The sequence below is a fragment of the Centrocercus urophasianus genome, unplaced genomic scaffold (genome assembly GCF_019232065.1).
Source record: "Centrocercus urophasianus isolate 14NV4802_14NV808 unplaced genomic scaffold, USGS_Curo_1.0 seq_73, whole genome shotgun sequence".
NCBI classification, from domain to species: domain Eukaryota; kingdom Metazoa; phylum Chordata; class Aves; order Galliformes; family Phasianidae; genus Centrocercus; species Centrocercus urophasianus.
In genome coordinates, this window is record NW_024885344.1 from 10,221,994 (window position 1) to 10,235,475 (window position 13,482).

The 13,482-nt window shown below is 50.0% G+C and overlaps 1 protein-coding gene across 2 annotated transcripts in view; it reads right to left on the minus strand.

Moving 5' to 3' along the window:
• Positions 1-6,085: 6,085 nt before the first annotated feature.
• The window catches only part of LOC122170695 (sodium- and chloride-dependent GABA transporter 1-like), a 42,133-nt gene continuing 34,736 nt past the window's right edge, over positions 6,086-13,482 (minus strand). Inside the window, exon 15 of one of the 2 annotated variants that reach the window (XM_042837810.1) lies at positions 6,086-6,231. In XM_042837810.1, coding sequence (XP_042693744.1) covers positions 6,220-6,231 — 12 coding nt within the window. In that variant the 3' untranslated portion in view covers positions 6,086-6,219. Of the gene's footprint in view, positions 6,232-10,939; positions 12,087-13,482 lie in introns of those variants that run through there. The other variant, XM_042837809.1, reaches the window with a different exon arrangement.

Here is a 13,482-nt window from a genome sequence, read left to right on the forward strand (position 1 = left end):
CCCAGCATGCGTCTTAACATGCCACGGGAGCGGCTGGAGACAGCACTGGTGCCCTCGCACCCCGCCTCGGCGGGGACACTTGTACAGTGCCAGCAGATTGTCAAAGTCATTGTCTTGGACAAGCCGTGCCTCGCTCGAATGGAGCCGGCCCTCAACCAGACTCTGACACGCTACGTCACCTCTGATTCCTGCACCTCCACCCCCTGGCGCGGTGTGGGCAGTGGGCTCCCCGGGACCCCCATGAAGCTGGTCCATCAGCCTCCCCTGCCACCTCCACCTCCTCCCTACAACCACCCCCACCAGTATTGCCCCCCCAGCTCCCTGCTTCAGAGGCGCAGGTACTCCAGTGGCTCGCGGAGCCTCGTGTAGCCACACCACCAGCACCAGAACAGCACAGACTCCCCCGCTTCCCAGCCCCACCGCCTCCCTGGGACCCTTTCTGCCTACAGAGATCTAGTTTGTGATTTATTTTTTAGTAAAAGAAAAAGAAAAGAGAAAAAAAAAAAGAGCTAACTCTTGCCCTATCTCCCCTCAAGATGATGCTAATCACGAAGAGCCATCTATAGAACCTGCCAACCTACACGCTTACATACCCTTACATCCTGCTGGCCCTGCAGGCCTCCTGTGCTCATGCCATCCCCACGTAGCACTTTGCTGCCCTGTTCCTGAGAGGCTTGATGACCTGCTGCTTTCTAGGCACTGTGTCTTCCGTTTGCTACTCCTTGATCTTCTTCCCTGCCTTGCATTTACGTGGCCATAGGTTTATACCCACCCTGAAACTTCGCCAGCCTCAGAGAGAAACTGACTCACCCGTGCCAAGGAAAGATGCTGGGGCACTCCCAGGGGTGGAGTTTTCCCTGCCACCACTGCTGCTGCCTGCTAAGCTGAAGCTGAGAGCCTGTTCCACTTGCCATGCTTTCTCCTCATCGCTCTTCAAATATTATCTCCTTGAAGCAGCTGGTTCCAGACGAGGGAGCGCAAGAATGGAAGAGAGCTTGAGAGGAGGAGAGACTGCCCTAAGCTGCAGTACACGCAAAGATGGCCTCACTCTGAACACCAAAACTTTTTGTTTCTGTTATGTTGGAGCATTGTACCAGAGACCTCTGCTGAGACCTAGCAGACCACATCATGTGTAAATACACCTGTATGGTAGAGTATGTATGGCGCATGCTTACTAAAGGAAACACTAAGCAGTTCTGAGAGAGCAGAAGGGAGAGATTAAGCCCAGGGATCTCCCCTGGAATGGATGAGCAGTTTTCCAAAGAGATGGCACCAAGAGGTGGACTTCCACCTCAAAACACACACATACACACGACTGTCTTTTCTATCATGAAACAGACCCACCTCTGCTTTTCTCATTCTAGCTGGTTTTGTGTTTCCTTCCCATCTGCTTTTATACATTCTGAAAGAAAGCTAAGTATTATGTTCACCTCCTGGGGGTGGATGGTTCCTTCTCTTGGGCTCTTCCTCCAGTGTTAAGGGGAAAAGGTTTTATGGAGCCCACTCACATGAGCTGCCATCTGCATCTCTTGCCTTGCTATGCCATTGCCTGTCTCAGCCCTTCCCATAAGAAAGCTGCACACCAAGGCCTCTTCTCCAATCTTCCTCTCTATCCCAGCTTCAAAGTGAGGGGAGGGGAAGATCTTGAGATAGAGATGACAGCTCAGCTTCTCTTCTTTATTGAGGACATTGATGTGAAAGAAGACAGCATTAAAAATGAGCTATGGCTGTATTTTTAGAAGAAAAAAAATCTTTTTGAGCAGTAGGGAGGGGAAGGTATTAATTAGCTTAAAGGCTTTGGTTTCACTCATTCATTCTATCTTCCTTCGAGGCTTAAGAAGATCAACTTTAGGATTTCAAAATAGGACAGTACGCCTTTTAGGGCCCTTATTTTTATTTTAAGAGGGAAGGAAAGAAATGGTCTTCTTTCCTGAATGAGGTTGAGGAATGAGCGCTGTTGGTTGGCTGTTGGTGGGGTAAAGAGAGATGAGGAGTGTTGGCAGTAGTGTGGATGTGCAAAATGTCAGGGAAAAGGGATGGTGGAGACATGCAGGAAATATATTTTTTTCTCTGTATGCTAAAATCCACACAGCAGCAATACTCCAGGATTCTCATCTCTGGGGCTTATTACCAGTGAAAGAATGCGTTAGGGCCTGCCCCCCACCAGTGCTCTTCGGATGTCCCTTGCCTCTGCTGAAACACTCAGATGAAAGAATTCATTCCTGTGACTTTGCCATATACCCAGCTGGGGTTAAGTAAACAGGGAGGGGCTGTGGTGAAGGCTGCCCTGTGCTTGCCAGTCCTCCAGGGCAGGGGCCTGCTCAGCTCCAGGTCTGCTAGTTTCTGAGCCTGACCCCTGCACCCAGATCTGCCAACAGACCTGTCTTGGTTGTTTTCTTAGCTCTCTGGAGCTGGGCACCAGACTGATGCTTTTACATGCAGTGGAAGACGTATTGATTGGGAACAAACAGGCATAGCCTCAGGGAGGCCCGTGGAAGCAGAAGACTGAAAGATTTGTTAGAAGGCACTGAGTAGAAGTTCAATCTCTCTTCAGACCAGAGAAGCTTTCTCCTATCCAGCCTCCAGGGACAACAAAGATGTTCCACCTTTCTGAGCCAATCCCTTTTAAGGTCTTTGCCCTCCTTATGGGCATACGGCTCCAGGCAGGGCTCAATCCCTCAGATTCCATCCAGCTGTGAGACATGGCTGCCCTGGTCTGCTGCTAGATGCATCCCAGATGGCACTGCGCCATGAGACGGCACCTGTGATCTCACCCAACCCACCTGCAGCTTCATGGGAAAGCTTATAGAATCACCAAATCATAGAATCACAGATGCTGGGAAAGACCACTAAGGTCATTATGTGTGGCATTTGTCCCTGGCTGGCCAACACAGTGTGTGGCTGCCGTATTCTGCTTCCTGCTGAGGTGCAAGGGGGTATCCAAGAGGCAGCGGCTCTGCTCTGTCCTCCCAGCAGTTGCTTGCCTGAGAGGAATAGCAGCACTCAGTTCATTTTTTTCCCAGAGTGCAATGAACCACTGCAGGTCTGTATGTGTGCGTGCATGTGTGTGTTAAATAAATTAGGCTTTACTTGACATTTAACACGAAGTGACAACAACAAAAACCGTAAGGTACTTGATGAAATAATTTTTTGGGATAAAATATTTATCACATCAATGAAGTTCCTACAAGAGAGATTTGCTGCTTTAATAATTGATTGGGAAAGCAAAAAGAATGTAAAAAAAAAGAAGGAAGGAAGCTTCCATGAGACTCCCTCCGTAATGCTGGGTGAAGGGCAGATGTGAATTAACTGAAGTGCCAAAATACCTGTGGCACAACCGTCTCTCAGGGCAAGACGGATCCACTTTCCTGACTCTGCAAAGGCTACTGCTGGCCTCCAGCTTTGGGCAGAGAAGCAGAGATAACCTTTGCTGTCTTCTCGCATCTTCTGTTGGGATTGGCCACAGAGATACCAAAACACTTCATTTCAGGGTCAGGTAAAATAGGTTGCTGTAAGTTCTACTGTGTAGCTGAGCCCTTCGGACTTCACTTCAAAATACAGATTGTTTTTCCTTTGAAGGTTGGTCTAGAAGGACGACAAGCACTTTAAAGCATGTCAGCACCTCATCTGATCTATTGTGTTGTCTGCTTCCACAGCCCTCCCACGTGCAAGTGCAAGACACAAATGCAGTGTAGCTGTAGTGCTGTGAGTAGACACCCTTGCACACAAACTAACTGCTGATGGGGCACAGGCAAGAACGAGCCTGTCAGTGACAGCTTCATGAAGGACAAAACGTGCACTGCTACTCACCAAAGAAAAGCCACCAGCTGTTGGCTGCAGTGATCCTGATGGTGAAGCTGGCACAACACTTCAGGTGATGGGATCAGGAAAGAAGCCGCTGCAGAGATTAGATCAACCCTAAAGAATGATGGCTTTTTGCTGCTGGGTTCTTATCCTTCTATATTAAAAAAAAAAAAAAAGAGGGGAGGAGAAGGGAGAAAGCCAATATAGAACATTCTGCAGCAAGAGTCTGGTGCTCAGTGGCCAGGCAGGAAGGTGGCTCTGCTGGAAGGTGGAACAGAGCAAGGTGTTAGGGAGGTCTGACAGCTGTGTTATGCAAACCATCACTGTCATGATTCTTTTGCTCATGCTGGTGCAGGTCCAGTGAAATTGATTTGTTTATAACACAAACAAAGGGGTGGGAAAAATCTGGCAGTAGGATCAGGCTTAGCACAAACAATCTGGGTTTAATGCAGTGTTTGTCTGCTGCTGTTGTGCTTTTAATGCTATTGACTGGGCCACTGTGGTAGCAGGAGTTAGTGTTTTCTGCAAGACCTGCAAAGCACTGCTTATGTTTTCACACATTGCTGTAGATGAAAGTTGTGAGCATGGTCCACAAGCAGCTTTTCACCGACACTCATTCTTCACAAAAAGTACTGCCAGATTTGGAAGTGTTCGAGGGCCTCTGAGCTGGAAGAGTTTTGTTGTATTCAGAAGGCTTAACCTGTAACTACCTGCATGTGTTGGTGAGGTTTCTGAAACAAATTTGAGTCTTGTATCCAGCAAGCTGCTGCTTGGGAGAGTCTCTGCTTTGAAATGAGAGCTGCTGAGCAGGTCTTGCCTCCCCTCACCGCTGCCTCACTGTGCCCACATGGGCTCCGGGACTGTGTTTGTGAGCTCAAGCTGTCCGCGTCCTGCCTGCTCCCCACAGCCGTGCTGGGGACACCAGCTTCAGAGTCACCCAGCTCTTCAGCACTAATCACCACCCCATCTGAATGTGTCTTTTAAAAAAAAAACAAGTTAACAGACGTGTTTCCTGTGTGTAGGCTGTTGAAAAGCACCTGTCTGTCTGTACGTGTTTTCTGCTGTAAATATCACTGAGAAAAGCTTCCTTTGGGGAAAGTGGTGTGGTCACACCTAGCTAAGAGTCCAAATGGCTATTTTGTAACAAACCAACAGAAATAGATCAGAGGTATTTTATCTGTTCGATTATAATAGAGTTTTAGAAATTATATTGAGATCTGTCACTTGTGCGCCAATGTCTTCTTTGCCTCGGCCCCCTCCCGTGTCCCCGGGCTTTGTCGGTGTGTGCAGGTGCATGGCTGACACACCACGGCTGTGCTCCCAAGGGCTGCTGAGCATCAAGGCTTCCTGCTGGCCTCGGGGACAGCCCTGTGTGGCCACTGCCGAGTTTTCATCAGTTAGCTCCATGCTTGGGGCCCCCAAAGGACCAGATCAGGAAGAAACCAGGGAGAAATAATCTTGTCCAATGTGCAGTTCACCCGTGTGGTGAGGCAGAGAGGAAAGCAGGACGGTGAAAGGCCAAGCCCTACACACTGCAGCTCCTTCCCTTGCACCTTGCTGGCATGCAGCAGGGCTGGTCCCAGTCTCCCTGCCCACAGTGCACGCCGTGCCAAGCGCATGCTGCTGTGTGTGCATGCTGCAGCAAGGAGAGCAACTTAGCGCGCCGAGTGTGCCAGTGCATGTGTGGTACGCCAGCTGGCTGCAGAGAAACTCATTCACCCAGAGACATCAGCACACACCGCGCGTTAATGCACACACCATCTGCCAACATGTAAGACTATATGGCAGATCATGTGTAGACACCTCTGCTACCCATGCGGCTGAACACGCCGTACATTTTGTCAGACGTGTGCAGCCATGCTCTGCCTGAGCAGGACAGCTGTGTGGGCTCCAGTTACCATCACAGCACACTTTGTGAGTTGCAGAGGCTCAGGCTCGACTAACATTTGGATGAGGGACATGTTGGGAAAATGACATTTTCCATGCAAATCAGATATGCATGCATATTTACACAAAGCATCACCCCGGGGTTAATGAAACCAACCTCTGTGAAGCTGTGCACAGGGATGAGAGATGATCAGAGACAAACACGTGCACGTGAAGAAGCTCTCTTCTGCAGCGGGTGGAGGACAGCAGCCCACATTTTTGCAGCTGGGGTTGGACTGCACCTGCTGAGGAAGCAGTCTGTAGGCTGCACATTCTTTGCTGGCTTCAAAGAATCCCTCAGATCCACAGGCCTTTGGTGAAACACTTGAGAGGGCAGAAATGCCTGAGACACGGATAGGAATTCGCAGGGATTCAGAGGCTTCCATTTCTGTTTTTGTGTGCCACAGATGTATTATCCCAAACACATCCACTTTCTAAGATGTTTTGAAACAGGAAATTATCTGTAGAAGTTTCTGCCTGATGTTTAGATCACACACCTGGCTGTAAAGATGAAAGCAATAAAAACAGATTGTCTATATGTGTTATACTCCTGCCTTACTCTGCTGCACATATACTAGCTATTGTTAATAAGAAGATGGCCAGACTCTTTGCCATGGATAGTGTGTAGGCACATATAGGCAGTGCCAATACAAAGAGTTTACAACCCAAAAAGCATACACCACAACTGCCTTACTGCATCTATACAGCTATATAGGCAATATATGTTATATTGTCTACATAGTCGACAAATAACAAAGCCCTAGTGCATTCAGAGCTCATCAGTATATGCCACTCTTTTCCACAGAGGATTCAGAGAAGCGCTTTTCTCTGATCCTTTCAAGATGGACTTTAAATTAAACACATCCCTCACGTGCTTCCTATAAGCAGGTCCCACCCTGCCGCGTCAAGTGAGGTGTTAGGAGAGGTGCCACTGACCTCAGCATTGCCCTGCTGTGTCCTGCCCTGGATCAGAGTCTCATCCCAAGGCCAACACAGACTCTGGGGCCCTGCAGGATCAGTATGCAGCAGGAGCCTTACCCTAAGTCCAAAACTGCCACATCACAGTCTCTTATCAGGGACAGAGGCTGTAGTACAACTGTTGCATACAGGACATGATAGGCCCCTTTCTACAATGCCTGGGACACTCTGGAAAGTTGTGCTGGGGTTTCAGGGAATCTGGGGACAGCTGGTCACCTCCAGTCATCTCCACAGTTCCCTGAAGGTTCAGATTTCTTGTCATCACAGCTGCCAAGGGAGAGGTGTCGCTCTGTAGAGTCACTGCGAGATCTTGAGTGCAGCAAGAGCCGTGCTCACCCTGCTGCCCTACCTAAGACAGCTGGATACAAGATGCTTCCTCAAGAATGAAGCCAACTTGGCAATCAGGACTGTGTGATTCTGTCAGTTCAGGAGCTCTATCACACTTGGGTGATCTTGGAGCATCTTTCCTGCAACTAATGAGTGCAGCTGAGGTTAAAAGCTGTGGATTTTGCCTTAATCCATACACCCCACGAGCTGGACTTCTTCTCAAGCATGTGGAGTGGGGCCTTAAGCTGTGTGATGCTGTGCTCCAGCCCTTCTGTCTCTCTCAGCCCTTCTGCTCCTGAGGGAAGATCCTCCCAGCCAGTACCAACTTCATTTCAACAAAAGGGAGTGGAAAGAGAGTGTAAAAGCTCTTTGTCCACAGGACTCAAGGGACGAAACTAGTGGTAAAAACACTTCAAGTGTCTCTCTAAGATGTGTCTATCCTGATAGTAGACATACACATTTCTACTCCCACCCGTTGCAGAAGGCTTCAGCTCTCCACTATCTCAAATGCTCACAACCTCAGACTGAGTGCTTGCAGAGCTGACCAGATGGGATTCAGACAGTGCCAGCCACAGGAAGGATGAATGCCCCATCTCCTGCTTGCCATGTAGGGCTTTCTCCCTGCTCTGCGCCCACCTCTTGCATCGCCATGTTCATTCCCTGTGTCCACCATCCTGCTGCCACTCATCCCCAACAGAACCTTCTGAATTGGAAGGGACCCATAAGGACCATCTAGTTCAACTCCTGGCTCCAGACAGTACAACCCAAAATCCAACCCACTCTGCCTGAGAACAGTGTCCAAAAGCCTCTTGAACTCCAGCAGCTTGGGGCTGTGCTCACTGCCCTGGGTAGCCTGTTCCGTGTCCTCAGCCCTCTGGTGCAGAACCTCCCAGTTTAGTATCATCAGCAAATTTTCTTGGACATTGCCACAAAGAGCCAGTGGGGGACCACAGCCTCTCTCTGCCTCCCAGCTCTTCAGCCTGGTGACCCCTGGGATCTGACGTCAGCCCTAAGCCTCTGCCATATCTCCTGGCATCCCCAGTGAAAAGGACAGCCTGAGCAGCAGCCCAGGACATGTGGCTGGGAAAGAAATGTGCAAGGGAAAAGCAGGAGCACTTATTAAATGGCTTGTTCAAAGATAAATCCTGGCCATCTGTCAGCCTGCCCTAGAAGTGGCACTGCTGCAGCAATTAGCAGAAGGAAAGGCAGTAGAGATGCCAAGGAAAAGAAGCAAACAGCAGCTTGCTAACATTTCACATGGGTCTGAAGCCAATATGGTGAAGGAAGGAGCCTGGGGAAAAGCGCAGGGAAGGGAGCATGTACTGCTTAGAGAGGGGTGGGGCTGCAGAAAGGAGTGGGAGCCTCCAGGGGCTATGGGCTGATGGGGACCAGTACGATTTAGCAGACAGTGTCCTGGGAGCAGCTCCAGCCATGGGGCCCTCGGGCACCACATGATCCTGGGCTCTGCTCTGCGGAGAAGCCCCTGCAGCAGGAGTTGTTCTGAGGCCTAGGGCCATAGACTGGGGGCAAGTGTTGCAGATGTGGCCATAGGGACAGTGCAACTATGCACCCCTGGCTGTGACAGTGGCTGTTGGGGCTGTGACAGCGGCTGTGCCACTGAGGTCCTTGGTGAAGTTGGGCTGAGGCTCCACACAGAGCTGAAAATCCACTTTAAAATGCAAATCTGAGATTATAATTTCTAATCCCTTCATTGACAAAAAGTGCAGACGGGACAGAGATGTCAGCTCTCTTTCTCTCCATCCTATGGGATCGAAATGCATTGAGGTGTTTGTACTGCAGGGGACACAGCTGTGGGTATGGTGGTGCCATCAGGAGGGCAGGCAGGGGTGGAGGGTGATGTGTCTACCTCCCACCAAGAGCACTCATCCCTCTCCTTCTTTTGTCCCATCCCTACCGAGATGCAGTCTCCAGGGGCATGGCAGGGACTGAAACCAGTGCCAGAGTTGCTCTGAGTGGGAGCCAGGGGTGGTGATGCTTGTGCCACTGTGACAATGTGAATGTCACAGTCTGCCTGCACCTCTGACCACGAGCATCACTTGAATGTGCCATTAGAGATGCAGAAAGAAGAGGAAAGTTGTTAAAATGCGTATACTTCTCCCTGAAGGGAGAAGGTGAGACAGGAGATTGAGAGGATGCCAAACAGAGAAGAGGAAGGGGCAAAGAGGGCAGGAAGGAGTGGCAGGGACTGACCCAGGGGCTGCTGCACAGGCCAAGCAGGCAGAGGGGTGCTGGCAGCTAGCCCCCATGGGAGTCCTCACTTTTCAGCCATCAATCAAAGTCTCCCATCTTCCCTTTCCCAAAGGCCTGAAAGGTGTGTTAGGAGTGGAACAGACCTTGCATCACTTTCATGGCAGCGTCCAATGCATCATTTAATAGAAAAGTGAAGAGACTACGAGCAGCGATCACCTGGACAAAACGTGGCGGTGCCACTCAGTGTCTGTGTGGTACTGCACATCTTACACACACGTTCACACATTCATGACCAGCTGCTGGAGCACACTGGGGCGGCAGGAGGATGAACTCCCCTGTCCTGGGGAGGATCGACCCTGCATCTCCAGGGTTGTGGTGCTTGAGCAGCATCAAAGCCATCCTAAGGCCTTCTACATCACCCACAGCTCCTGCTGCTGCTGCACAGGGCATGGGGGTAAAGACATTCATTTTTTATGCAGCCCTCAGGAAAAAGAGGATTTTGAAGGGATTTGAGCACAGCTCCCTAAATAGCTCCTTAGAATTAAGGGGTTTCGGGTGGATTATGCCAAGCACCAGCAGGTGTTGGGTGCCGTGGGGAAGCAGGAGGACAGGAGACCTGAGGCTATGGGAGTCACAAGCTCTTCAGCTGGTGTCCAAAATCTACAGCCAAGAAGTCACCAAGTGCATGTGGCTGCTTCACCGTGTCTGCACATGGGTAGCATTCTGGGACGTGGGGTGAGCTAACGGATCCAGCCCCATCCCTGCATTACCATTGAGCAGGAAGACTGACTGCAATGGAGGTGAGAGAGCTGAAGTGCTAAAGAAGGGAATTGGCCGCTAGGGCAGAGCTGACAAAGGGCGAGATCCTCCCTGCACAGCCACAGACACCAGGCTTGGCAGATCCAAATATCTGGTGGTGGATGTGGGATAGTGCAAAATCAGGAAATGCTGCAAAGTCTTTCAGAGCAGGCACAACTCTGCAGAAACTGGTGGAGTGAGGTTTGAGAGCCTTCTCTTTGTAATGCCAAGCAATAATATTGCTTGGCACAGCTCACTCTGATCTAAGGAGGGAAAAGACAGCTATAACAGGTTATAACTGTGATATTGGGATGGGTGTAGGACTTTAGGGATTGGGCAGCCAGGGGTAAAGGGCTGAGTGAGCTCACAGCTGAGCCACAGACAGGCAGGGAAAAGTGACAAGGGTGGTAGGAGGAGATGTGAGAGGAGGAGAGAAATCAGGCTGGAAACACAGATAGAAATAGAAGGAAGAGAAGGGAGAGCTGCAATTTGTGGTAGTACCAGCAAAAAAGGAGGACAAAGCTCATTGAAGCAGTTCATTTCCACTGGGTGGATGGGAGTTGGGAAGAAACGTGGCAAGAGAATGAAAGGAAGCAAGACAAAAGAAAGAGACAGAGAGAAAATGATGGGGAGGAAGCTGAGTGGATGGCTATTTCTCACTGAATATTGTTACCCTGAGAACACCAGCGTAGGGTAACACCGTTGCTGCCCCAGGAGCGAAGCCCTGCATGTGCAAGGGAGCTCTTGGCCAAGAGTTTCCAAAAGGACTGCTGACTCCAGCTTCCTCTACCTGAGGCTGGGGTTGCCCCAATACCCTTAGAAAATGAAGATCTTTCACAGTTTTAGGGCCTCATTCAAGCACTGACTTTTTTGCCCATTACCCACTTCTGAAGTTCTTGGCCTTTAAGGGGAGGGAGGTGATGTGACTGGGAATCACAGGTGAAAGCAGGATTTGTAGTAAAGGTCATTCATGCAAAGACCAAAGACGAACAGCAATGATTCTATGATTCTATTAAGTGCCCTCAGCAGAGATGTCCTCTCAAAGGATATGAGTGGGCTCCTTTATTGCCCAGTTTATAAACATGGGTGAAAGTGGAATACAAATTTTCAGATACACTATAGTGCATAAAATTACAGGATAAGGAAGAATGATACTTCTGTAACTAGCTGAGATTAATTGTGATTGCAGCTCTTAGTGTTTGGCTTTCAGCTTTACAAGATCCAGCCTGTACATTCAGATCTTCAGGTCAAGGTGTGGCTGCTGTACAGAGCTGCAAAGGGCAAGGCTCTCCAGAAGAGAGGGGCTGTCTTCTGCACCTGACTGTGGCTCATGGGCCAACCTGCTGGGTAGGTGGTAATGGTTGGAGATGTGCAGGGCTGAAACATGGTACCTAAAAGTATTGCATCCTCTCCCGATGCCTTTCTTCAGTTTGAGCTATGTCCTATTGCTACCAACATGCAGGGCTCCTCACTGGAATTGCTTGATCTGCCACAACCCTTCCAGAGTTGCATTTGCTAGCACTGTTTTATGCTACATCATTTGATCACCATCTGAGATTTGAACCTGGTGGCACGTGGCTCTCTGGGGTGAAGCAAGGCTGCGTACTATGGGGCATGCTGTGTAGGATCACATGGAAATGCAAAATGAAGGGAGAAACAGTGAACCGTCAGTATTAAGCTCTCTAGAAATACCACCTCTGGTCGAGAGGCTACAGGCTGCTCCTCTCTGAGAGCCTGGGCCAGAGTGTTGCACGATGGAGACAGTCAGTGATGTGACACGGGGTCTGCTGAGGGAACAGAGGTGCTGGAGTTCCTCTGCTGGGTCCTCTCATGCAAAGCCATTGCAGAGCCGGGGGCAGCGGGCTGTGCCAGAGGGACTGGAGGGATGGCATGGTGTGGGCAGCTATGGGGCAGGGCGAGGAGCTCCGGCTCTCCTCCTAGACGGCAGCGTCTGATCCCCTGCCATTCAGAGACGTCTTCGGCTGGAGGCCATTCTTCTGCACCTGCACATCTGGCTGGGGCTGCGTCATCTGCTGGAAACGCTGCTCGGGAACAAGGGGAGAGAGGGTGTCAGCTGAAGACTGGGATCCCCAGCCCCCAACCTCGGGGTGGCCCTATTGCCAGCGTGAGGGGATGGTAACGTGGCAGGGGATGCCCTTGCAGCACCACTCTATCTATCTCTGTTGCCAGGCCATGTGAGCCCCCTGCTTTGGTTCTGTGCAGAGCACTTCTACTTGAAGTGCAGGATCACCTTTATAACATGGGGAAACAGCCACCAGGCAGTACCTGCTGCTAATGGGAGCAAGGGAGAGCTGTAATGGCACAGACTTCAGAGCAAAGCCATTTTCCAAGCTTCCCCGTTTTTGCAGCTAGGGTTTCCTGTGAAATGTCATTAACCAACTGCAGCATGCTGACAGGTCACGGTCTGTGACTCTAATGTGGATCAGACCAGTCCAGCTGCACAAACCTTTGCACCAGCAGTGATTCCCACCGCCATAAACTGATCAAATGAAAACTGTAAAGAGCAATAAAATGAAGCCAGAACCCAGGAAGATACAGAGGGGCAAGTCATTACTGGAAGCGTGCAGACTGAGCATCGGGAGTGATGAATGCTTATGAGTCACTTTGTCTGCCAGAGTGGGACTGGTGCAGCAAAAGAGAAGGCAGAGGAAAATAGAGCACGACCTGAATAGGCATCACTAAGCCAGGAAGAAGCTCTTTGCAGCAAAGGGAAACAAGCTCCAACTCTCCAGCTCAGCTGAAGTGGCTGTTGCTGGGTGAATTCCCTGAAACGATCACTGAGCTGCTTCTGCCATTCATGGTCTTTTCTTTTCCCCTCACATTCGTGCTCAGTAGGATCAAAATGACTTGTAATCTTCCCTGTCTGTCAAAACCACTTTATTCAGCATTGGCATCTAATTTCCCTACAGCTTCAGCTCTATTACAAACTAATCCAGGATCTGTGCATATAAGAGGCCAAAAATTCTCTCCATCTCTCTGGAACACGCACACACACACACAAAAACCTGCCTCCCTCCTGCTGCCATCTGCTGATTCTCTTTGGATCTATGAGCACCAGGAGCAGAAGCCCTCAGCCAGCAGTGCAGCTACTCCAGGAGAGCCACAGGCTGGCTTGGCTCCCCCAGATGCCAAGATGTGTTGTCACATCCCTAATGGGAACAGGATTGAAAACATATCTGTTTGTTTGCCAGAATTCCCTTTTCCCCCTTTTCCAGCTCCTATTATGAGGGGTTAAGAAGCCCTCTAGAAATCTGAGTAAGACTTTCCTAGTGGAACCGCAGCTGGCCCTCAACCCAGCATCATCCTATTGGCTTGGCATTACATAGGTCTGAGTGCTGCAGAACCTCAAAGCTGCTCCCAATACAAACAGTAAGAATCAGAAACTGAACTCAAATGAGAGACCAGAAACTGAAAGCT